Raw genomic sequence first — 25,197 nt, forward strand, 5'->3', positions numbered from 1 at the left:
TCTAACAAGCTGCCAAGATAATGCCTTAATGATTCCTCTGCATAGTCAGGTCCCACAGAGCTAGAGACAAGAGAGAGTAAAACCTAATTCTCTTGTCTGAAAAGCTCTAAAAGCTTTACGGGATGGCATTCTCAATCTCTACAAACAGCCTGGATTCTGTCAGGAGTCCAGAGCCGTGACAAAGACATGGTGGATCTCACGTGTGATCTGGGGCAACTGAAGATTGAGAACTGTGGGCTGTGCTTCTCCCTTAGGGCGATAATCTGGGAATGGTGCTGAGGTCCCACGTTTGATTCCTAGCACCAACATGGTGGCTTACAGCTGCTTATAACTCCAATTCCAGGGGATCAGAACCCTCTTCTGGCCTTCACAGGACCAGGCACACAAGTGGTGCACATGCATCCATGCAGGCAAAAGCACTCATGTCTAAAAAAATTAATATTAAAATTAAAAACAGCCAGGCGGTGGTGGCACACATCTTTAATCCCAGCATTTGGGAGGCAGAGCCAGGCAGATCTCTGTGAGTTCGAGGCTAGCCTGGTCTACAGAGGGAGATCCAGGACAGGCACCAAAACTACATAGAGAAACCCTGTCTTGAAAAACAAATATAAAAATTAAAATTAAAAATAAATAAAAATAAAAACAAAGACAGTAAATACTGGGCAGTCCTGTGATGGTCCACTTGTCTCATCTTCTTAGTAGCAGAGCACTTTGGAGATTATAGACAACAATCCATTGCAACTCCATCTTTTTTTTTTTTTTTTTTTTTTCCGAGACAGGGTTTCTCTGTGTAGCTTTGCGCCTTTCTTGGAGCTCACTTGGTAGCCCAGGCTGGCCTCGAACTCACAGCGATCCGCCTGGCTCTGCCTCCCGAGTGCTGGGATTAAAGGCGTGCGCCACCAACACCCGGCTTACAACTCCATCTTAATTAATGGAAATTAGTAATTTACCTGACACTGTACTTTCCATTTACCCTGTTCTCCAAATATAATCTTTTTATAAAAAAAAAATGTTTTTATAAATACTCTACACACCCCCTGGGCCCCACACTAAACAGAGTCATTTCTTTCACTGTCTTGGGAAATGGATTTTAGCCCTTGGCTAGTGGGGAGCTTTTCCTCATCAGTTCCTGGTATCACCAAAATTCCCAGGGAAGTCTTAAGTCCGCAAATGCTTTGACAGATAAGAACATATAGGAGCCGGGGATGTAGCTCAGTTGATGGAATACCTGCCTTGCATAAATGACGCCTTGGGTTTAATCCACAGCACTGGATAAACTGGGTATGGCAGTCTAAGCCTGTAATCCCAGCATTCAGGAGGCAGAGGCAGGAGGATCCAGAGTTCAGGAACATCTTTGGCTACAGAGTGAGCTGGAAGCCAGCCTAGACCACATGAGAACTTGTCTAAAAACAAAATAAAACTCACAACAAAAAAAAAATAGCAATAGTATAATATCATAGTCTTCTTCAGAGGAATCATTGCAAAGCTCTTTTATATCCATAACTGTGTTTTAACTTTGTTTCTGAAAATACTACTAAAATTGCATTTAAAGACCAGAGGTCATTCATTCCATCTTATAAATTATAAAATAAGGTTGGATGCAGTTAGTATAAATTATATAGAATCACAAAGGATATCAGGAAAAGGCCATGGATGGACCTGGCTTTTCACATTGTATTACCCATAATGTTCTGCAATATTGGCATTCAACCAAAACCAGCAGGGTGAATTGTCCAAGTTGCTCAGTGATAATGGAGGAATGGTCTAGATTCCTACAAGGAAGCAACATGCAGAAAATGTCTGATTCCCTCTGGGGACCTGGATTTCTCTTTTATAAATACCAAAACACTAGAATTGCTCTTGCTTCTCTTCACTGTGGGTTACTGCGGCTCACAAAGCCAAAGAGAGACACTATATTGTGCAGAGCTCCATAGTCTCCAACTCTACACTCTTGTTTTTCTCCTGAACCGTGGCAACAGAAAAGTCCCCAGCTGTTCCAAGGTAAGAAAAGTGAAAATCTTTAAGACAGTTTCATGGTGACTAACAGGGAATAAACTGGAGATCATGTCTCTAAAAGAAAGACATAAATGATACGATGCTATAAGGTTTTTGTGTGCATGTATGTGTATAGCTTCATGTGTGTGTGCACATGTAGAGCTCAGATGTAGACAACCTGAGTCTCTTTAAATCACTCTCTACTTTTTTCTTTGAAAGGTCTTTCTCTGAACCTAAGGCTTGCCAATTAAGCTAGACTGGCTGTGCCAGCACACTCCAAGGCTTCTCATGTTTCCTCCCTGGTACTGGGATTATAGGCACATACTTTCATGTCCAACTTTTACATCGTTCTAGAAATTGAACTCAGGTCTACATGCTTTGTGGCAAACACTTTCCTCTTCCTAGACCCCTATAAAACCTCTGAAATCTTACTAGCTAGGTTTCATCTTCCAGCTTTTTGCCCACCAGCTCTGAAAACCAGAATTAGTATTTGAAACCTCTCACTCTTAGTTCCACCCATGAAATGGAAAGAAGAACAATACTGTGCAGAGATGTTTCAGGGGCAGGCTGAGACAACGTGACAAAAGCAGGCCACAGTGTGGCATGGCAGACGTGTCGTGTTGTCCTGGATTCCAAATCCTGAACTACCAAGCTCTCTGCAGCGGGACATGTGACTTAGTGCTGACCAAGGACACAAGAGCATTAGTGTGTCAGGAATTCTCTTCAGTCTCCTTCCTCCTGCTGGCATCCTGGAACCAGGTTAGGTATCTCCTTGGGATCAGCTAGGATCGTTGAGCAGAAGAATCCTGAAGGCCTGATGGTACACTGTGGCCAGAACCCACCCCGAACAACCTTCCCTCTGCTTCCCTATTACCTGAGATAAGTAAGCACCGATTTGGTTAGAAAGTGAACCCAACAACAAATGAGACAGACGCCCGGCAAAGCTCTGTGCTCGGTAAACTCAGCCCCCTGAGCTCCTTTACAGTTGAAAGAGCGTGTGTTCAGGAAAGTGACCAGAGTAATCGACTATTTATAGCAGTATACAGATTTCACTAGGAGGAAAAAGAAATTGCTACGAGACACAGGAATATCCAGGAGCTGAGAAAATTACATTCTGCACAGGTCTATGAAGAGGAAAATGTACACTGTCATTTCAAGAAGGCCAGTTTCAGAAACTATTTTGAAATGTCCTACTGGGTTTCCCAGAGGCCAAGGACAAAGCCTGGCCAGTCTCAGGAGAGCACAGTGGGAGATGTGATTAAACTGAGGGGCTGGGAGCATGTGCTAGCATGGGGTGCAGTGTGTTTATTCCCTGCACGGGGCTTTGGGGGTCATTCTGAGGAAACTGGTCTAGTTTGTGACCCACACCATGTGAGTGTCCTTCATGAGAAGAGCGTGGGTAGCTAGCCACATTTTTATTGCACCAAGAGGGATATTTTTCAGGTTGTGTCAGAGCAAATGTGGTTTCTAACATTCCTGTTCCTTTCTTGCCCAAAGAAATGTATGCTCTCCTAAGGGATGTATTTTAATCCAAAATAGATTTTATTTTAATGTAATTCCTGCAATTGCCGGACCATGAAGGCTTAGAAAGGATGGTCCTGCGGGTGGGGATGTGGCTCGGGCACTGTAGCACTAGGTCCTGGGTTCAATCCTCAGAACCACAGAATTGGGAGGATGGATAGGAGATCCTGAACTAATAAGGAAAATGATAGCCCAACCTAGGGTGTGGGTTAGCATGTGGGTGGGGAGTGGTATTTGTGCAGGTGCATGAATGTTCACGTTCATGGAAGCCAGAGGACAACCTCAGGCGTCAGCCACCTTCTGGTCTGAGGCAAGGTCTCTCACTAGAACCTGGATAGTCTGATGGGCCGCTGAGCCCTAGTAATCCACCTCTCTCTGCATCCCCAGCACTGGATTATAAGTTATGCCACTATACTTTGTTAAACGGGCACTGAGGATTTGAACCCAGGACCTCATGCTTGCACAGTAAGCCCTTTACTGACCAAGCCAGCTCCCACCCATCATACTATCCTCTGTACACACACACACACACACACACACACACACACACACACACACACTGCAGATATGTAAGAGTTACAGTCAGCATTTCCATGGTAGGGAGTCTGTGATAGATCTGAGCTGAGCTGATACGGCAGCCAGGAAGCAAAACAGGGAGCATGCCTGCATTAGTGGCTTCCTCCTCCTCCTCCTCTGTTCCACCTGGAGCCCCACCATACTGGATGGCACCAACCATCTTCAGGGTGGATCTTCCCCCTGAGTTATCGGGCCATGCTCCCACAGACACACCCAGAAGTGTGCTCTCCTCACTAGGAGTCTCTTAATCCAAACCGGCAAGTATAACGATCCAAGCATCTCACAGTAGACATAAATCCCTTAGCCTAGCTCCCATCCTTGAGAGGTTTGAAGCGAATCCAAGAATCCTGATTAAAAGTTCCAACAAAATAAGTAAATCAATAAAACAAAATCAGCCTTCATGCCTAATCACGTTCAACTTCCAGTAAAATGCGTTCTGAGACCCATTCGGACATAACTGCATGAGCTCTTGGTCTCCTGAGGTTCAGCCTGAGTGGGACCTAGACAGGGCCTGCTGGCAAATGAGCAGATGGCAATGGTCTCGGGGCGATGGGGGAAGCATCGCTCTACTCACCCCAAGTCCTGGAATCAGGAGAGAACTCTGAGGAAACAGCAATGTGCACACATGCAATTATGCAGAAAACTAGTACATGTCAGAATTTAATAAGGTTGATAATGAAGCTATAGGAAACTGTGGAAGGTCCATATATGAATTGGCAGACTGTGATAACAGAGCTTTGGTGCAACATCTCCAAGACACAGAACCCTCCAGAGTCCTTGTCTACAGACACAGCCCTAAAGAGGACCTGTTAAAGTCCCTTAACAAACACAGCGCCTTTCTTTTCAGCCGTATCTTGGCAGCAACACTAAAATGATGAGGAAAGGTGGGCAGAGGAACAATAAGGGTAAGAATTCTATCTAACACATGTGGAGTGTTTAGGGGGACGTAACAGTAGAGATACACGGACAGTCTGGGCTAGAGAGCAAGGGACCTGGGAATACCAGGGAATTACTTTACTGAAATTCAGTCTGATGCTGCATCTTGACAATTGAGTTGATAGGACTGAGAAGCAGTGGGGTGTTAGTAATGCACCCCCGAGTTGGGTGCTTCCAGAGAAGGTTAGATCATGGGGGCTGTGGCCTAATGAATGCTTTAACCCAGTGATAGAGTCAAATGTTCAGTAGATTATTGAAAGGCTCTGGAGTGATGGAAGGCAGCACTTAGTTGGAAGAAGTAGGTTACTAGGGGCTTGTCTTTGGGGGCTAGAGCTTGTCCTGACAACTTCCTGCTATGACTCCACTATGCTTCCTGTCTGCACCCTGTACACAGCCTCGGAATCTGAGCTACTCTGATCACAGCAGTGTAAAGGGCTGGCCGATGCTCACGGGGAAAGCCATGCTTTGCTGACACTGGCAAAGCCAAGCAGAGCCCGGTCACCTGCTTCCTGCTTCCCAGGAGCAACATAAATGAAGGTCATCTACTGGCTGGCAACTTAGTTTGCTTGTAACAAACTAGAAATATGGGGGAGGGGCATCCACAGGAAGCTACTGGTTCTCCAGAGTGTTAGTCATTTCAGAATCTCACAGGAGAACACACGTGTGTCCTTAAAAATCTACTCACTGAGAATTTTGCACAATTACACACACATGGTGATGTAATGACCTCTGGTCCCTACAGAGAACCACCTTTTTCCTTTATGACTGTGGGATGGTGACGGGCACAGAACTCATCTGCACACACTTTAAAAAGGAACTGCTTCCTTCCCTCCTGCTCCTGTGATTGTCAGCTGCGGCAGCAGGCTGTTTTGCGTCCCTTTGATCATCTCTTTCCCTCAGCTCTATTTCCCACTAGAAAGGTAAATGCCACTCCGCACACTGAAAACCCCCCACTACAAAAAAGCCTCTCTTGGATGCTTTTAACTTTTTTTTAACTGTCAAAGACAATTGTTTCTTTTCTCATCTTCATTTAGCTCATCAGTATCTATTCTTTGTTGTTTTGTCTTAAAATTAGGCCTTGCTGTGTAACTTTGGCTGGCCTTGAACTCACCTGCACCTGAGACTGAGTCTCCTCCACCTGATGGGCAGAGCAGCATGGATGCTATCTACTCACAGAGTTTTGATATAGATTAATTTAGATCAAGCATGCCAGGTGTGCTGAGACCATCAATGTGATCCGAGGAGGGACCATCCTGCCTCAACCTCCTGTGTGCTAGGACCACAGGTGTGTGCACCATGCCTGGCTGGCACTAGTTTCACAGAGGGTCTTACACATCAGTTCACACTGGATAGCACTCTCTCATTACCGTCTTGCTGAATCTTGGGAGCGAAAGGCTGCCTGTCTCCCACGCCTAGGCAACAGATGTTTTGGATGGAAATGAATCTTTGCATTGCATGTACCTGAACAAGACCTAACGGAAGGGAAGTCCTGAACCCCATCTTCTGGCCACCATTTCTTCTGGAGTTGACTGTGGCCACACGGATGACAATGGTTCTAGAACATTCCCATCCCAGAGCACTTCTATCAAGTTCTGGAACTCAGCTCCAGGAGTAGCACCTTGGCTGATGCTTTGCCCTTCTTCTCATGTTACAAGCACCCGATCCCCTGACAAGGTGTCTTTTCACCTAAAGTGCCCAGGGCAATTTCCGCACATCTCTGCCCTGACTGACACTCCTAGTCTCATGAGCCAGAGCGCTATCAGCACTGGCAATCAGAGGTCACAGTGCACACCAGCATGCTTGAGATAAATGGGTCTACACTGCCATTCTGCATAGACAGGACCCATACTTCTCTCCCCATCATACAGGGAAGAAAACTGAGTCTCACAAGAGATAGGGTGGGTATCTAAAGCATTTAGTTGGTAAGAGAGAGAGACAAAATTCAAATCCACACTTTCCTTTGATATTAGGAAGACTCCAGAGCCAAAAGCAATGAAGAGTAAAAACCCATGAGTATTGGCACAGAATTAAAGCCTGATTTACTAGTGTGTGCGTGCATGTGTATGAGTCTGCAAGTGTGCACGTGTGTATAGTATGCTGTACATGTATTGGCGCATGCATATGAGTGTGTGTGTGTGCACTCCTGTAAGCACACGTGTGGAGGGCAGAGGACCTTGTGTGTCTTCTATCACTTTCTGCCTGCTTGTCTTGAGGCCGGGCCTCTCACCGAACTAGAAGCTCACTGATTTGGCTAGGCTGGCTGGCCAGTGAGCTCCTGGGCTCCACCTCTCTCGACCCTCCCCCCATGCAGGAGGACAGGCACAAGCAGACATGCCCAGCTTTTACACAGACGCTGGCAATTTGAACTCAGGTGATCGCGCTTGTAGTTCAAATGCTCTTTACCACTGAGCCATCTACCAGGCTATATTTCCTAGTTTCTATTATTTTATTTTATGTATGAGTGTTTGCCAGCATGCATGTATGTGTGCTACATGTATGCCTGGTGCCCCCAGAGGTGAGAAAAGGAGTCAGATCCGTTGGAACTGGACTTAGGGATGTTGTGAGCCACCATGTGCCAGGTCCTCTCCAAGAGCAGCAAGTGTTCCCCATCTCTCCAGGCCCCTAGTCATTGATTTTTTCCCCCTACTTTAAACAGCAAAACATTCAGTTATACTAACACACCTAAGGTGACCTGATAAAATACAGGATGTTTCTTTTTTTGTTGTTGATTTATTAAGTGCTGATTAGCATAACGAAGAAAAGGTTTCATTGTGGCCTTTTCATACATGTAGATCATTATACTTTGCTCTGATTTGTACGCAACCCGCCCCATTTCCCCTCCTTCCCTCTCTGTCCCCCTCCAGCTCTGAAATGTTTCTTCCCTCTGTGTCCATGTCACATACATCCCATCATCCTCTTCTGTTCCCCATACCCCTGTCCTTCAGTCCTTCCTCCCTCTCATTTCTACTTTCATGTCCTGCACATATGTACACATGTACAGGCACATACACACACACGTACACACACATACATGCATGTTTCAATTCTGCACGAGAGAAAACATGTAACATCCACTGTCTGGGTTTGTTTTATTTCACTTAACAATGATCTCCAGTTCTGTTCATTTCCTAACAAATGACATGATTTCAGTTTTCTTTAGAACTGCATAGTTTTTCTTTGTGTATGTGAACCACATCTTCTTTGTCTGTTCCTCTGCTGGTGGACATCGAGGCTGACTCTATGTCATGGTTACTATGGACATGCAGGTATCTCTGGGGTAAGCTGACGTAGAGCCCTTTTTCAAACTAGCCAGTAAAAATCATTTCACTGCAATGTTCAGGAAAACATTAAGTGAGCAATGATTGCTTTAGACCGCTTCAGAAGTGGTCAGACTGAATTCTTTCTCTCAGTGCCCACCACTCCTCCACCTCATAGCAAGAATCTAGCCACAGGGTTAGCATTCAAGAGTTCTGAGTGGACATATGGTCCCCACTCCCCAGTGGCAGCACCAGTCCAAAAAAAAAAAAAAAAAAAACACCGTTATCTCAAATCCTCATGATCCTTCCACAGCCGACCTCAGAACGCTAGGATCCCACCATTCCCTGACCAGTGTTTGCCTCACTTTCATATGACTGAAATCTAAATGGCAAGGAAAACCGTAGCTCTATGAAGTCCTTTCTTTTAAGGACTTATGTCTTTTTTCCACCCTTGCATCAAAGCAGAAACATGGAAAGACATGAGAAAAAAATTGCAAGATTAAAATGAGAAAAGAGAAGATGAAGGGAGGAAGGCCAGTGGGTCAGCAGACTCATGCAAACACTTCCAAGCAGGAGAAATGTAAGGAGCTAGAGCACAATGCAATGGACTCCACTCACCTGGGGGAAGAGGGAATACGTGGAATTGTCAATGGTGAATGAGTATAAAAACTCCCCATCATACCACAGGCTCTTCCCCATGGGAGAATTCATCTTAGTCATAGCAAAGAGATGGGCGGGATCGCAACAGTCTTCCATTTGTTTCCTAGGGGAGAAAGAGAAAAGAACAGCAGGTTGAGTGAGCAGCCGAATCACTCATTTGCCATCCCCACAGGAATGTGCAGCCTTACGCCGGCGCCAGCTCACTCCACAGTGTCTCCACGGTGATCACACTGTGATTAACTCACACTTCCAGTCACTGAACTGCAGGGCTGTAATATTTTACTTTAAAAATGTTTCAGAAAAATATGCCAGCTCCCACGTGTGGCTGAAATATATCTAAAGGCAAAAAGATGCATGATCCTTGGAGATGCATTGATTGGTCCAGCCATCCAGATCCTGTAAAGACTTGAGCTGGCTCTGAAGGGTGACCCAGTATTCAGTGGTAGCAGGAATACACACCTGTGGCTTGTTTGCAACATCGGGTAGTTAGGAACAGTGTGGAGGGATGCTAGAGTGTGAAACAGAGCAGCCCAAAGAGGGTGCACACCCCCAAACTGAGAACAACATTAGAGAGAGCTCCGCAGCAGTCCCTCTGGACAGAAGCAGCATGAAATGAATGGTGTGGTCTCAGAAGGTGGTGAGGCAATCTGCCTTCAGGCTGTCAGGGACTGACTTGGTTGAACACTGTGACCTTTGCCTCGACCTCCCCTTTCCCTCTCTGTGTTTGAGACACCGGCCTCTTATGGGATTGCCCAGGCCCTCGTGTGCTGCCTTATAGATGACTCCCTTGTTGGCTCCTCAACTACTGGCCATGTTACTACTTTCTGGATCAGCTTTAATGAGTAAGACAGATTGCAGGCACAATGGCACATCTCAATTGTCAACACTGCTGCACAGAGCAGTTCCTAAGAGATTAGTGAAGCACACTTCGGGGCATAACCATGAGTTGCCAGAGAAGATTAGCTAAAATTGGGGTGATCCTATTCCATAACAAGGAGTCTGCGTGGAATGAACTAGTTCTCTCTACTTCCTGGCTTCCGTGAGGTGAACTGTTCAGGTCCACCATGACTCCTTGCTGTATGGCAGTTTCTTCCACGTTGAAGAGAGGAAGGGGAAGGCTCAGGGGGTAAACAAAGGGTCACATGTCTGGGAAAACAGACACTTGGCATATTTTGGAGGGCCCCTCCCCAGCAGTATTAAAAAGGAGTCAACAACTGTTGGGGGAAGAGACCCTCTCCTACCTGACCTCCGAGGCAATGTGGTCAGCTGCCTTCTTCCCATCACATGCCCTCCTCACTAGGACCCATGCGCAGTGGGTATTCGTCCCACCCATGACCGTGGGGTACCAGCTCCTAGGGCGTGGCCTCTTAGCTAGCTTAAGACCTGAAGAGCACATACGGGTACCCAATGGCCCTTGCTCCCCTCCTCTCCCTCTTTCCCTCTCTCCTCTCTCCTTTTCTCCCTTTCTCTCTCTCTTCCTCTCCTCTCACCCTCTCTTTACCTCTCTCTCCCCCTCTCTCTTCACCCCTCTCTCTCCTCTCTCGAGTTCTTGGATGGTGGAGGCTGACTCAGGCAGTGGAAAGCATTGTGGGTACGGCTCTCAGCCTTTCTGCGGCGGATATACCTTCCGCTGTATTAGTGAGTTGTTCTCCCCAATATAATTCCTTAATAAATAATTCCTCTATCAGTTATCTGTGGACTTTCTGAATTGTCCATGAGCCTAAATAAGCCCTCCCTCCTTTAAGCTGCTTCTGTCAGATACTTTAACACAGCAGTGAGAAAAATCAACACACTGTGACACCGTATCCAGACTGGATCACTTGCTAACTCCATGGCTGGGGTTGGGGGTAGGGTGCCACACTTAGAGCTTTTTAAGAATGTGCTGAAAACGTTCAGATGAAGCAGAACAAAACCCCAATGACCATTTGAATGTTGTCTCCAAGATTTATGTCAAAGTGTAATTGCCAGTGTGACCAGATTGGAACTCTGAGAAGAGCTGAGTTCCTCTACTGTGTTTTTCATGGTCAACAAATGTGGTTTTGCAGGTCACGAATCATAGGATAACTCTATTTCCTTCCCAGCTTCCAATGCCTGCCTCCAACCCAGTGTTTGTGATGAACACCTCCATAGATCATGCAGTATGAGCACCTGTACACCTGCTCCAACTTCAGGTCAAAGGTCAACGTATCCGAACTTTAACCTTCCCTTACTAGGAGGGCATGACAGGAACCTGTTGTGTAACAACTTCTTCTGAAACTGAAACATTCCATCCTGCAGGGATGCTCCTCAAACAGGAAGGTGAACAACTCAAATAGCTCCAGGAAGTCCCTGAAACCAACCAGATTCACCAGGCCCCCGACTCCCACAGCAAGCGATAAAGCTGTTGAAAGTCACTCTGAGAAGCCCAGCTGCCTGGAAGAAACAGAAACCACCCTAGCTGCCTGAAAGAGATTTAGATCAACTGAGTCACTTGGAAAGGACATTCTCCACCTTGGTGAGCTTCACGCAGGAAGTGTGCTCCAGGTTCCCAGCTTTTGAGAGTTGTCACCCACGCTAGGGTGGGCTTTGGTTATACAGCTGTCTGTGAGTCATTTCCACTCTTGTAAGTGACCCCTCACCCATATTCCTGTAAGTAACCCTAATAAAGCTCATGATCCACTAAGTTGGACTTTGGTGGTATCTGTACGTTGATCTCTCGTGGGCTTCCTATCTGGGGTGAGTTGTGTCTCCCTGGGAAGGTTTTGTCACATGACAGGACCCCATTTCTTGTGCTGTCTCCCTTATCCCCAAGATTGAGCCTTATTAGGATCACATTCCCAGCTGCCCCCGACTGCTCCCCTGTATTGAGCAAAAGAGCCCAAGTTAGAGTGGTTGGCACTGAAGATCAGTAGCAGCAGGCCTCCAGGACAAGCTTAGGTCATGGAGTCCATGCTTGGGGTGACCGAGGCCACTGTCACAGGAGGGGGTTCAGACCACTTACTTTTTCTGCTTCTGCTCTCTCTGCCCTGGAGTGCTGCCCCACAGGATGCCCTCTACCATGTTATGGCACAGCAGGAAAGCCCACACTAAAGGATGCCCTTGGCACTGGACTTCCAGCCTAAGGGACTGACATTAATTTGTCTTCCAGAAGAGAATTTCCTTGATAAATTCCCTGTCATGTGGCATTATGCTAGCCTAGTAGAATATGAACTAAGACATCAGGTATTGCCATTATTGTTACATTGCCCAGCCTCACTGATGACATGACACTCATGGCCTGGCAACCTGTTCAGCCCATGGGCTGCTGAGCTCATTACACTGTGCTGGGTATTCCCTCCCTGGATCTTGGCTGGCTTCCCCTCCACACTGGCTTCAATGAGAAGAGGACAATGGAGAGGGTTAAGGACAAACTCTCTCCTGTCAAAGATTTGATTGTCATATTTTGCTGCTAATCCAACATTCTATTTATCATAGACCGTCCTTCTCTTTCCTTTCTCATCTGTCTTCATCATCATCACTATTATTATCACCATCATCAGAATCGAGACAGGGTCTTGTTATGTAAACCAGGCTGGACTCAAACTCATCATCCTCCCAACTACTGAATGCTGGCATTAGGGATGTTCACCACCACACTCAGCTCACCATTTAATTCTTATTAGTACTTCTCTACCAATGATAGCATGGACAGGAAATGGTTATGTTTCATCATGAGTTGTCCCTACATTTTGTCAAAAGAGCACCCTAGGCACTATATTTTATCCACATGAGCTATGTGGTTTAAGACAAGCTCTTAAAATAGTGAGAAGTCCCACAGGCATGAATCTAAATGCTGGGGAGAATGCACTAATGTTTGGATTTCCAGGTCTTGTGACAGCTCACTTTCTTTTGTCCTTAGAACAGCTCTGAGAGACCATGAAAAAAATTATTATTGTTATCATTATGCTCAATTTATATCTACAAAAAAAAAATGGGCCACACGTGGTTTCAAGACTTGCCTAGGCCACAGGAAGGACACACATGCAGAGCTATGAGTCTAAGTCTGGGCTGTTTCCGGTCTGTTTACCAAGTGCTCAGAACCATACTGACCCATTTCCCTTTTCTCCATCCAAGGAATCTTTTGCACAAATGGTCCCAATGCCTGCCATGCAGCACATGACTTCAGGACAGTATGTCCATCCAGTTCCCACCGTACCTTGGAGCTGGGCAGCTTTTGAGATACTTTCCCCACAGTTTGTCTTAGGTCACATAATTGGCACAGTGGTGGTGGGGGGATGGCTTCACCCACAAGTCTTTCCACCTCTCATCAGGTCCTTCCATCCAGACTGAAGCTCTCACCTCTAAACTCTACTAAATCATGATTCAGTAAAGTGCCATGAGAAACATGAAAGAAAAACTTGTCAGAGTCAAACGAGAGCACCTTCTTCTGGCTGGGACCCGACAGCTTACAAATCACATTCATATTTGTTTCCTCTCTGAATTGTAAAAAGAAAAAAAAAAAGAACATAGGGAAAAGATCCAGGCATTCACATTTTTCTGAATGCACAGACAATGAACCCAGTGTCTAAGCCAATAGTTACACAGGTTTGTCAGGCTGATGAATGATTTCTCTGGTATTAATAGCATGTGTGCTGGGGGACACGGAGTAAGTTCACCTCTCTCCCTCCATCATCACTGGGCTCGGGGCAATTATTCCTTTACTGGGATAAAGTAGAGCTAGACAGAAAACAGGCGTTCCTTATGGAGAAATAGTTCCAGAGATCCTACATTTCTAGCAGATTCACAATGCTCCTACTGCTCTCCGCACTGCAGAGTTTTCTACGTGCCTTTCCGACATCTTTCCCTCCACAACTCTTCCACGTCCCCCGTCATGCTGAGCTATGGAAGAGCTAAGGGAGCACAGTGGGAAAACGTCCTTCATGCCTGAGGGGCCTAAACCAGCTACAGGGATCACAGCCACAGTGTCCAACGCAGCAGAAGAAACAGGCAGAATCTGTAAATCCAGTACTTGGGTGACTGAGACAAGAGAATAGAAATTTTAAGGCCAGCCTGGGCTACATAAAAATAAAGAGCAAAGCACTAGCATTAGGGGTATCAGCAGTAATAATCATAATAGAGGTAGTAATAAGGCTTTTTAATTCTTAGATAACATTGTGCTAGCCCTTGAGATGTAAAAGTAGATTGAAAAAATAATAAAGTCAGAGCTGCCTTCAGAAAACCTAAGAAGAGGGCAAGCAAGCTTAAGGCTATATAAACTAACAGAACCATGCCAAGCTCCAAAGTTCTGCACAATAAGAGAAACCAAGAAGAAAATGGAAAAACAACTTACAGAGAGAAAGAGGGAGAGAGAGCACGAGCCAAGCACATGTCTGGTAAATTAATATGCAACTTTTATAAGGAGTTCTCCCAGCTCGACAGTAGGGAAACCAGTCATCTGACAGACAGGAGCCAAGCAGACACTTGTCCCAAAAAGAGGCGAAGATGGAAAAGAAGGCCAGGAGGGCTCCAGGGTCAGGTGCTTCTGGGCAAGCCTTAGGATGTGAGCCTGATACCTGGAACCCAGGCTTTGTTTGTTGTTTGTTTGTTTGTTTGTTTGTTTTGTTGAAGCTGGATGTGATAGCACATATTTGTAATCTTGGTCCTCCCACTGTGAAATGGGATGCAGAGACAGAATCAAACAGAAGCTTGTGAGCCAGCTATCCTGAACTATGCTGGGCAGCCACAGAAACAAGAGACCTTGCCTCAAAAACAAGGTTGAAGGAGAAAACTAACAAAGTTGTACTCTGGCCTGACCCACAGCCTCACTGTGGTTCTCTTTCTCTCACTCACTCTCTGACTCTGTCTCACTCTCTGGTTCTCAATTTCTCTCTCATACATAATTAATTTTTTCAAAATTCAAAACAACAGGCAAGAGTGACATGGCATTTAGCTTTCTTTGTCATTGGGGAAATGCATGGTAAATCACAAAGAGCCATAATAACTCCTGTAAGGATGGCCATCTCCAAAGAGCAAAGGACAAGAAACATCAGAGATGGCATGGAGGAAAGGACCTTAGCGCACTGCTGATAGGAATTTAGGTTGGTACAGACATTGTGGAAGGGAGAATGGAGATTCATAAAGAAACCAAAAATGAAACTCTCACATGACCCAAGTGTCCTCTTCCTGGGTATGCACCCAAAAGAGACAAAACTGCACCTCATAAAAACAGTCTGTGTTCACTGCAACATGACTCACAACAGCTAATGTATGGCAATGATCTAGATGACATCAACAGATGGATGAACAAAGAAAGTGGAATGTGATTCTACTTTGACAAGGGGACCTTGCCATTTGTCACTTGCATGGACCTGAAGGATATTAGGTTAAGTGAAATAAACCAGACACAGGGAGGGACACAAGTGGTGGATGATGTCATTATGTCATCTGTATGTGGACTAAAAAAAAAACAACCTAAAACAAAAAGCACAAAGATGGAATGAAACAGTGGCATCCGAGAGTGGGGCATGGGACGGAAATGGGGATGAGAGGATGTGCAGCTCAAGGGCCAGAAAACAGCAAAGGAAACAATCCACAAAATGAGGTATGAGATGTTCAAGATTAGCAAGCTAAGCGGTTAGAGGACTAGGAATAGCAAAATGAAAGATCCCAGGGATTTTTGTTAGGTGCATTTTAGCTGCTCTTACCACAAATAAAAGTAATTTTCAGATGAAAAACTATTAATCTGCTTCCCTACAGTGAGCATTTTATCCTCTGTTTATATCCCATAAACCTCAAGCACAAAATAAGTTTATTTTTAAAATGGAAAAGGCCAACCAACATGTAAATTCCTACTTGTGTCTGCAGGGAGATGTAGCCAGAGGCTCAGGGGACATCTGTGGTTTCTTAGAAAGAATAAGCATTGAGTTCCATCCAGGGTGCTGGGGAGTGTTTCCTGCTCTGCGCTTTGGCCTGCAACAACAGGCAGAATGAAGGAAGAGCCCAGACATCTGAGACAGGAACGCTGCAGCAGATTCACCAGGCAAGAGGATGCAGTTGGATTACATTTGCCAGAATACACGATACCGGTCCTGAAACTGGTCTCTAAGAACTGTTGAGCTGAATCATGTATTCCATCTCTGTCCAACCTTCAGCAACACTGGAGGGGAGACGCAGACCTATCAGCTATTAGAGTTTTTGGCAAATTCGTCTCCCTCCTCTTTCCTTGTGCTTCCTACTGATGACAATTGCTACCTGCTTTTCTTTGTAGGAAGACAGTAAAAATCACAAAGAGGGCTGGGGCAGGATGTGGCTTGTCCACTGAAGAGCCTGCTTACTCATCCAAGGACCTGGACACAATCCACATAAGTTTCAGAAACCCCCAGGGATGGTGGTCCACACCTGCAGTCCAGTGCTAGGAAGAGAGAGAGAGGTGGATCCCTGGGGCCACTGGCTAGCTAGTCTGGCCTATTTAGTGAGTTCCAGGCCCATGAGAGGTCTTACGTCTAAAAACAAGGTGGGTGGTTGGAGGAAAGACACCTGAGGTTGTCTTATATCCTCTGTATGCGCACACAAACACACATAGAAAGATAATTTAAAAAAAAAAACAGTTAATACATGTTTCAGGTTGCATCTTGCTTTTATTAGGAGAATCCCAGCCTCTGAAAGGGTCCCATCTGAGACACCGCAGTGAGACCATAAGAGTAAAAACACACAAAGCCCAGGAGGTGCTGGTCCATAGGCCACTCAGGTCTCAGGCCTCCCTCCTAATGGGAGCTGGGGCAGGGGGTCATTTCAGCCATGAGACCATCATCTACGACAAAGCTCTTCAACTGTGGTCACGACCCCCTCACTCATGGGTTCCTGTAACTGAATATGGGGCAGTGAAAGGGTTAACAGCAGTAAAAGGTGTGCAGAACAAGCAGCAGGTGAATTCAAGGTCAAATACCCAGCGCATCCAGAATATTTCCAGCAGTTGTCACTTGTGCTATAGGTAACCTGATGACTAACAGTGATTGTCAACTTGACATGACCTACAATCACCTAAGAGACAGGCCTCTGAGGGATTCTCTAGATGAGGTTAGCCCCTACGAATGCTTGTGAGGGAGATCCTGATGAGGTTACGGTGGTAAGACCCTCCCTCAGAGCGAGCAGCACTGTTCTCTGGGCATGGGCCTCACAGGCATGAAAAGGAGAGAGGGAGCTGAGCAGCAGCCCTCGCTCTCTGCTCTCTGACTGGAGGTAACATGACCAGTTCTTTAGCTCCTGCCAGCAGGACCTCCCCTCCGGGATGGATGCTGTGCCATCCAAGTATAAGCCAAAGTAAGACCTTTCTCCCTTGAGATTTTACCGCAGCAGCACAAGAGGTAATGAGAGGAGCGATTTCACTGCAGCCTAGGTTCTGAGCACACAGAGTGCTCATTTCTGCACGGCACATGCCAAATGACACTGGACACAGTCTGAAATGCCTCGCACAGACAACTGCATGCTGTGAACTGTAGTGATCTTACAGTACGTTAAAGTTATCTGATCTCATAGCGGCAACATGGCTGTAGTGAAGACTCATCTCTCCACCATCACTGCTGGGCTGGGCAAATAAGTACAGTCATCTCATTAGTATTCAAATTTGCTTTAACTTTAATGAGCGGCAAGTCATACATTTACCAAAGAATTGTTTTGAAACCAGTTTCTTTATGATGTTATTAGTAATTATACATATTTATTAGGTGTTTTTAGTAAATGTTTAATTTGTATACCTCCTTTATATACCGATATGTAAGTTTCTCAGGTTAAAAAAAAACGTTGCCTGTGGGTAGAGTTTAAGAAGGATGGTCAGTAGGCAGATATTATCTGTTTATGTCTGTAAATTGGGGGTTATGGGAGTGGGAAGGGTGGGGGAGTCTGAGATTTTGAAAATAAAATCAGTAAACAAATAAGGGTTAAAAAGGACCAGTCAATTATGAGTGCCCAGCATCAGACAGACCTTCCTGAGACTCTTTCAAACCGGGACTGAGCACCCTGGTTCCCGGCCTGAGGAGGTCTAGCGAGCCACCATCCCCAGGACTAACGCTTCTACACTCTTTTCAAGGAATGGTGGGGCTGAAACAGCAGGAGTTCCTGAGAAGTCTCTCTTGTTCTCAGTATTTGAATCTATGCCATCCCTGGCATTCCTAAACATGCGTGCACCAAACAACTGTGTGATCACACACCATCACTATCTTATCTAAACAGGACATCCGTGCGGCAGCCCAGGCAGAGCATCATGCCTGTGTACCACTAAGAACTGAGTGGTGATTAAAATTCCTGACAAGCAAGTCAAGGAGGAAGAGAATGAAAAATCTCCTCATGTATCCCACATGCTTATACACTCCCCGGCTCCTGTCGGCCAGGAGACACAGAGTACACAGCTAACACTGCAAGAAGAAAATGCTCCAGTCATAAACGCACGATGGAAGCTACAACTTTGCATACAAAGTATATGAAAAAGTATTGACGTATTGACAATGAAAGTACATAACTTGACAGTAAAATGAAATATTATGAAAACCCATGTATGGAAGATAACATGAAGAAAAATATACATCATCTGTTTATCAACAAATAACTACATTTTTAAACTGATAAGACAAAAGAGTTGAGATGGTGTGTTACTGATGTACTGGTACTTGAGACATTTAAACAAAATAACCACCAAGAACTATTTCTAGGGGCTGGAGAGATATCTCAGTGGTTAAGAGCACTTGTTGCTCTTCCAGAGGACCTGGGTTCAATTCTCAGCACCCATGTAACACCTGTAACTCCAGCCCCAGGGAGTCCAATGCCCTCTTCTGAGCTCCTTGGCACATAGCATGCATGTGGTGTACAGACATACACACAGGGAAACCACCCATATAAATAAAATAAAAAAAACTTTAAAAATTTTTAGAAAACAACAATATCTATCTTTAGTTATTTATTTTATTTTTTATTTATTTTATTTATTTTATTTTTGAAGATAGTTGATAAAGTGGGGGAAATGCTCTAGGTGGGAACTCTTCATAATCTGTCATGTCAAGTTAAGGGTTAGATGTCAAATTTGTCCCCAAAAGTCTATGAAAAATAAGATTTCTAAGAATGGTATCTTTAAGAAATTGCTTCTGATGCAGACATGATAGAAAATCCCTCAGATTCTCTTTATTATTATCCCCTCTATTTCCTGCTTTATTCCACAGTACTTAGATCTGCCTGGGGCCGTTGGCTGAATATATAGTCTCAGTCACTGTCTATCTCCCTCTATCAGTAACTTTTCTCGTTGCTGGGATCAATACCTCATGAGAGTCAGCTGAAGGGAGGGAGGGTTTGTTTGGGCTTACAGTTTAAGACACACAGTCCATCACAGCTGGGAGACATGGCAAAGGGACTGTGACACATCTCTCATTTCCACCATGGGAAAATGGCAGGCAGGAAGTGGGGCGGGGCTATAAACTCTAAAGGTCCATCCCAGTGAAGTACTTCCCCCAGCAAATCACCTCCTAGAGTTTCCACAACCTTCCAGATATGTGACCTGTTGAAGACCAAGTGTTCAAATATATGAGCCTACAGGGGACATTGCATATTCCAGCCACAATAGTCTCCAGGACCCAAAGCACAAAACTCCAAGAAGAAAGAGACTTCTTTTATTCATACCTCGACACCCTGCTCCTGGAAAGGTGGCTCAGCCATTGAAAGAGTGATTAAATATTGATTGGGTGAATGGATAACAAGTTATAGATAGATAAACAGACAGATAATGTTGGAGGATCTCTATGCAAATTTTGTTCTCACCAATCAAAATACAAACTTAAGAAGTCCATTCCTTACTATTTGCACCTACAGAAACTAAACACCAAAGCAGACAGAAATAATTACTATAGACTGGCAATTAGTATACCACTGACGTTGTCAGCAGTAGATGATTCAAGATTGAGATCTTGAGATGTGTTGAACTCCAAATTCAGCGAATGAGTTCCTTTCACTGTCCACTGAGCTGTAGTACAGTGAGAACAGGCTGCCCTGGAGAGGATGGGCACACAGTCAGGGTCACAGGAGCAAGCCACTGGCTGATAAATTATTTTTCCTACACCATAAATGTCAAACTTTCAAATTTGACTTTTAAAACATTTGATAAAGTTTCACATATAATCCCACCTTCCTAAAGTTCTTTCTTGGCTGGTAATATCTAAATTTTGTCAATTAATGATTTTAATATTTAGCTTTTGGCCAAAGTATATAACAAAGGCATTTCTTCCAGATGTCTAAGTCGATAGACTTTATTGTAAACTACCCTAAGATAAGTTTCTGGAATTTCTTTTCAGCTATTTAATGTTGACTACTTGGATAATGTCACAGAGGTGAGGGTGGCTCTGGGATTGAGACCTTAGGTAGAGAATGTTCAGAACATAACACGATCTCGGTAAGTATTCACCCCATTGTCCCTGATTGCTAAGATACTGTCCTTACACCTTGCCAGCCTCACACAACCCTAGTTCAAAATTGTTTTTGGTACATAAACATTCCCAGACACATCTCTATCTTTTAAAGATTATTTTTACTTTTAATCATGTGTGTGTGTGTGTGTGTGTGTGTGTGTGCGCGCGCACATGAGTGACAGTAGCCATGAAGGCCAGAACAGGGTGTCAGATTCCCTCCATCCAGGGTTACAGGTTGTTGTGAGCCACCTAACAAGGGTGCTGGGATCTGAACTCAGGTCCTCTGCAAGAGTAGCAAGGACTCTCGACTACTGAGCCATCTCTCCAACCCCAACATATCCCTATTTAAATGATGAGGAGGGTTCACCCTATTGCATACAGAAGCTAAAATGCTGACATTCAATGAGAGGACTTGGCCTCACGTGGAGTCTGGTGCTTGCCAGTGAAAGAAGAGAAGTTTCCTCGTTCTCTCTGAATGGTATAATTCACAGAAATTATGGAAGGTAGTTCTGGGGCCATCATGAAGTTGTATTTTCCCTTGATTGAATGAAATCTTCATCTTAAATCAATTTCAAAGCAAGTTTAGAAATGGGAGTCAGAGCTGGGGTGCAGCTCGGGGCAGAGCTCCTGCTTTGCATGTGTGAAGCCTTGGTCCAGAGCACCCCAAACAGTAATGATAATCACAAGACCTAAAAATAAAGTTAAAAAGATAGAGCCACTGTTGACTAAGGGCCTTGTAATGATTTGAATGTGAATGCCCCACATGGGCTCATATGTTAAAACCTGGTTCCCCAGCCAATGGTGGTATTTAAGAAAGTTCTGGAAACTTTAGGAGGTAGCACCTAGTTGGAGGAGATAAGTTATTGATTGGGAGTGGAGTCCTTGGGGATGTGTTGCCTCTGGCCTGGTTTACTCTCTGCTTCCTGCCCACTATGGGGCAAAGAATGATCCTACCATCAGAATGCCCATTCAGCATACATGGTGCCAAGTGATCACAGGTTGACACCACAGAAAACATGAACCAAAGTAAATCCTCCTTTAGGTTGTTTACGCCATCTAAAGACTAAAAGAAACTAGTACCAAACACAGACACATAATCTACTGTGCTGTGGAATAATCATTTTGTATATTGTGAAGATGTGTATTTGCCAAGGCACCTTCAGAATGGTTTAATAAAAAGCTGAATGGCCAATAGGAAAAGGTTAGGCAGGAATTCTGCACAGAACAGGAGATGAATCTAGGCAAGGGAGAGACACAAGAGGACATAGAGAGAAAACAGGAGATGCAAGATGGAGGAGAGTTAATGCCATACAATAGAACATAGATTAATATAAACAGGTGAATTTAAGTTATAAGAATTAAGGGGACAAGCCTAAGCTATAGGCAGAGCTTTCATAATTAGCAAGACGTCATTTCATTATTTGGGAGCTAGCAGTGTGGAGAAAAACTTGTTACATATGGCATCCAGTGTGGGGTCTCAAATATCCAAACACGCGGCCTGAGAAAGCTGAGAAAAGTTCTGGACAAGGAGCCGAATGTGGCTTGCTAGTCCTGCAGTCTCTCGGGCGGGCTCACCGGTGCTCAGCAGCATACAGAGGCATGGCAACTGGCTGCTGCCTGCCGGCTGGAGCCAACCAACCAACACACCAGTGCCACGCACTACACTGAGCCACATGGTGGCTGACATGCCAGTTTAAGATTTGTTTCACATGGTCAGAGAATGGCTCAGTAAAGAAAGATACAGACAGAGAAGAAAAAGACTCTAAATAGTTTACAGTGTGTTTAAAAATTGTGTGTAGGCTTAAAAAAGAAAAGAAAATGGGAATAGACAGAAAAAAACAGTTTATAAATAATAAAGTCTCTAAAGAGAGAATAAAATAGTATAAAAGGATAAGCCACATAAAAATGGAAAATACACAGTGAGTCTGGATCCCATATGGTGTCTAATTGACTTTGAATTTTTTGATTGCTGATGAGTGAATGACAGCTGCTAAGAGACATGGGATTGTAACAGGAACAGCTGAAACAAACTAGCCTAGATATGTAGCTGAAGTTTCTCTAGTCCTGCCAGGCCCATACTCAGGACAAATCTCTCTCACCCGCCAGTCCCAGAGCTGCTTGGACCCAATCAAACACACAGAGACTTATATTATAAACTGCATGGCCATGGCAGGCTTCTTGTTATCCAGTTCTTATATCTTAAATTAACCCCTTTCTATAAATCTATACCTTGCCATGTGGCTTGTGGCTTACTGGTATCTTACATCATGTTTCTCATGGCAGCAGCTGGCAGCCTCTCCCTCTGCCTCAGCCTTCCATTTCCCAGAATTCTCCTCTCTCCTTGTCCTGCCTATACTTCCTGCCTGGCTACGGGGAATCAGCACTTTATTTCTCAGTCAATCATCCACAGCATAGACACTTTAGGAATGCCTTAACTTTAAAATGGAAGTCAGAAAATGTATCACATTGAGGAAGAAATTATGCTTCTGTTTCCACAGAAAATAAAAGGCTGTGGATTCCTTCAAGGTTGACAAATATTAGGTTTGACCAGGGAAGAAACCCTGAAATCCTAGCTACAGACATAAAGAAATAAACCTAAAAAAACTACAAGACAGGTGATATATATATATATATTTGCCTGCTCAAACATAAAACAAAAAATCATCTTTGGCTGACTTGACATAGTCCATACTTGTATTAATACAGTATGTATGTTACCTTTAAAAGTTTGTGTGTTTTCAGAGCAAGGAGTTCAGACACTAATGGAAACTGGTGGCCCAAGTAATCCAGCCTCTCAGATGCCTCTGTTGCAGTTTCCTCAGAGTTCTGCATCTAGAACAGCTTTGAGGCTGCTGGCTAAGATGGTCCAGCCTCACAGATTATTCTAGCCAGGACTGCAGACAAGCCTTGTGCTTCCTCATTGTGCAGAGACTGGACAACAGATGTTACAGCTAGCTCTCCCAGGACTTGATCATTATCCTAATTTTCTCAGGGTCCCCCAAAATTCCATCACCCCCAGACAACAGGAAGCAGTCTAGAGAACATGATGCCCATGTTCCCAAGAGGTGTGGTGGTAGGTGGTTTTCGGTCATTTGATGGATTACGGATATTTATCATTGTTTAGGGGAGTTGGTTACAAATTATTACTGGTAATGGTCAGGAAGAAAGCTAAACAAAGGAGATTAGATTCAGAGATCTCTTTCTGAAGGGAAAAAAGGGGGATATATAGTATAGAAATGATGGGATAAAAGAGTAGATTATTGAGTCCACCTTTAAATAACCACTAATCTCAAATACTTTACATTGGTTTGGATTTTTGTATATTGATACAAATGTAAGGTTGTTTATATTATACTGTATATATGTTTCTACTATTGTTTAAGGAATTGCACCTCTACCAGACTTTCTTTTAGGCCACCAACCAGCTCCCAAATCATGACATGAAAACTTCTTATTAGTTATGAATGCTCGGCCTTAGTTTAGCTCTTATTTTAATCTTTTTCTCTTTGTCTACATTTGCGTTGGGGCTTTCTAACATTTCTTTCTGTGTATCTTACTTTCCTGCTGACTCCACGTCTCCCTGGCTGGTGGCTGCCTGGCTTCTGGCCCTGGGTGTGTCCCCCTCTTTCTCCTTGTTTTCTTCTCCTTTTCTCTTCTGGAGCCTAGATTTCTCCTCCTATTTATTCTCTCTGCCCACCAGCCATGCCTATCCTTTCTCTGCCTAGCTATTGGCCACTCAGCTCTTTATTAGCCCAATCAGATACCATAGGCAGGCAAGGTGAAATAGCAACCCATCTTTACATAATTAAACAAATGCAACATAAAAAGTAACACATCTTTACATAGTTAAATAAATGCAGCATAAACAAGTGTAACATACTTTACACACTTAAATATTCCACAACAGAACCTATGCAGCTCATTTAAAAAATGTAATGTAACATTTTAGTCCTTGAAAGCTATTTAAAATAATAAAGAAAGACAGGATAGTAGTTAGTCATGTATAACAATCAAACTTATAATCATGTTAGGTATCTTTTCAAGGTCATACAGAGATATATTTTAGATAGATAGGTGATCTTCAAATACTTCAAAGGCCTACATAATGTAGCATTTAAAATGTTTTAAAAACATGAGGCTTTTCACAACAGTGAGACTTATCTGCTCTTGGCAGCACCAATTTTCTTCAAAAAATGATGATGGATATCAAAGAACTTCCATATGGAAGCTAGCCATTTTGGCAAGAAACTCCCCTTGCCTCAACTATTGAGAGTATGCTGTCCAAATTGGGCAAGCAGGACACAAAAGAAGACAACTGCCAAATTTTCCAAAACAAGGTAGAACTGTAGGTAGACTTTTCCTGCCTTGCCCACAGTCAGGACAAATATCTCTCACCCGCCAGTCCCACAGCTGCTCAGACTCAACCAAGTAAACACAGAGACTTATATTGCTTACAAACTCAATGGCCTCAGCAGGTCTCTTGTTATCTAGTTCTTCTATCTTAAATTAACCCATTTCTATAAATCTATACCTTGCCACATGGCTCATGGCTTACCAGCATCTTTACATGTTGCTTGTCATGGCAACGATGACAGTGTCTCTCTGCCTTAGCCTTTCACTTCCCAGAATTCTCCTCTCTCTTTGTCCCGCCTATACTTCCTGCCTGGATACTGGCCAATCAGTATTTTAATTATTAATCAATCAGAACAACACATTTAACATACAGAACATCCCACAGCACTTCCCCTTTTATTTTCTTCAAAAGGAAGGTTTTAACTTTCACATCGTAAAATTACATATAACAAAACAATTATCAAGCAAGAATTACAGTTACAATATTAAAGATGTCC

General features: G+C 44.1%; 1 protein-coding gene across 1 annotated transcript in view; it reads right to left on the minus strand.

The window, feature by feature from the left end:
* The window catches only part of St8sia1 (ST8 alpha-N-acetyl-neuraminide alpha-2,8-sialyltransferase 1), a 144,414-nt gene that overhangs the window by 76,891 nt on the left and 42,326 nt on the right, over window positions 1-25,197 (minus strand). Inside the window, exon 2 of the mRNA XM_006990039.4 lies at window positions 8,904-9,048. Coding sequence (XP_006990101.1) covers window positions 8,904-9,048 — 145 coding nt within the window. The remainder of the gene's footprint in view (window positions 1-8,903; window positions 9,049-25,197) is intronic.

This window comes from Peromyscus maniculatus, chromosome 3, assembly GCF_049852395.1.
Source record: "Peromyscus maniculatus bairdii isolate BWxNUB_F1_BW_parent chromosome 3, HU_Pman_BW_mat_3.1, whole genome shotgun sequence".
Lineage (NCBI taxonomy): Eukaryota > Metazoa > Chordata > Mammalia > Rodentia > Cricetidae > Peromyscus > Peromyscus maniculatus.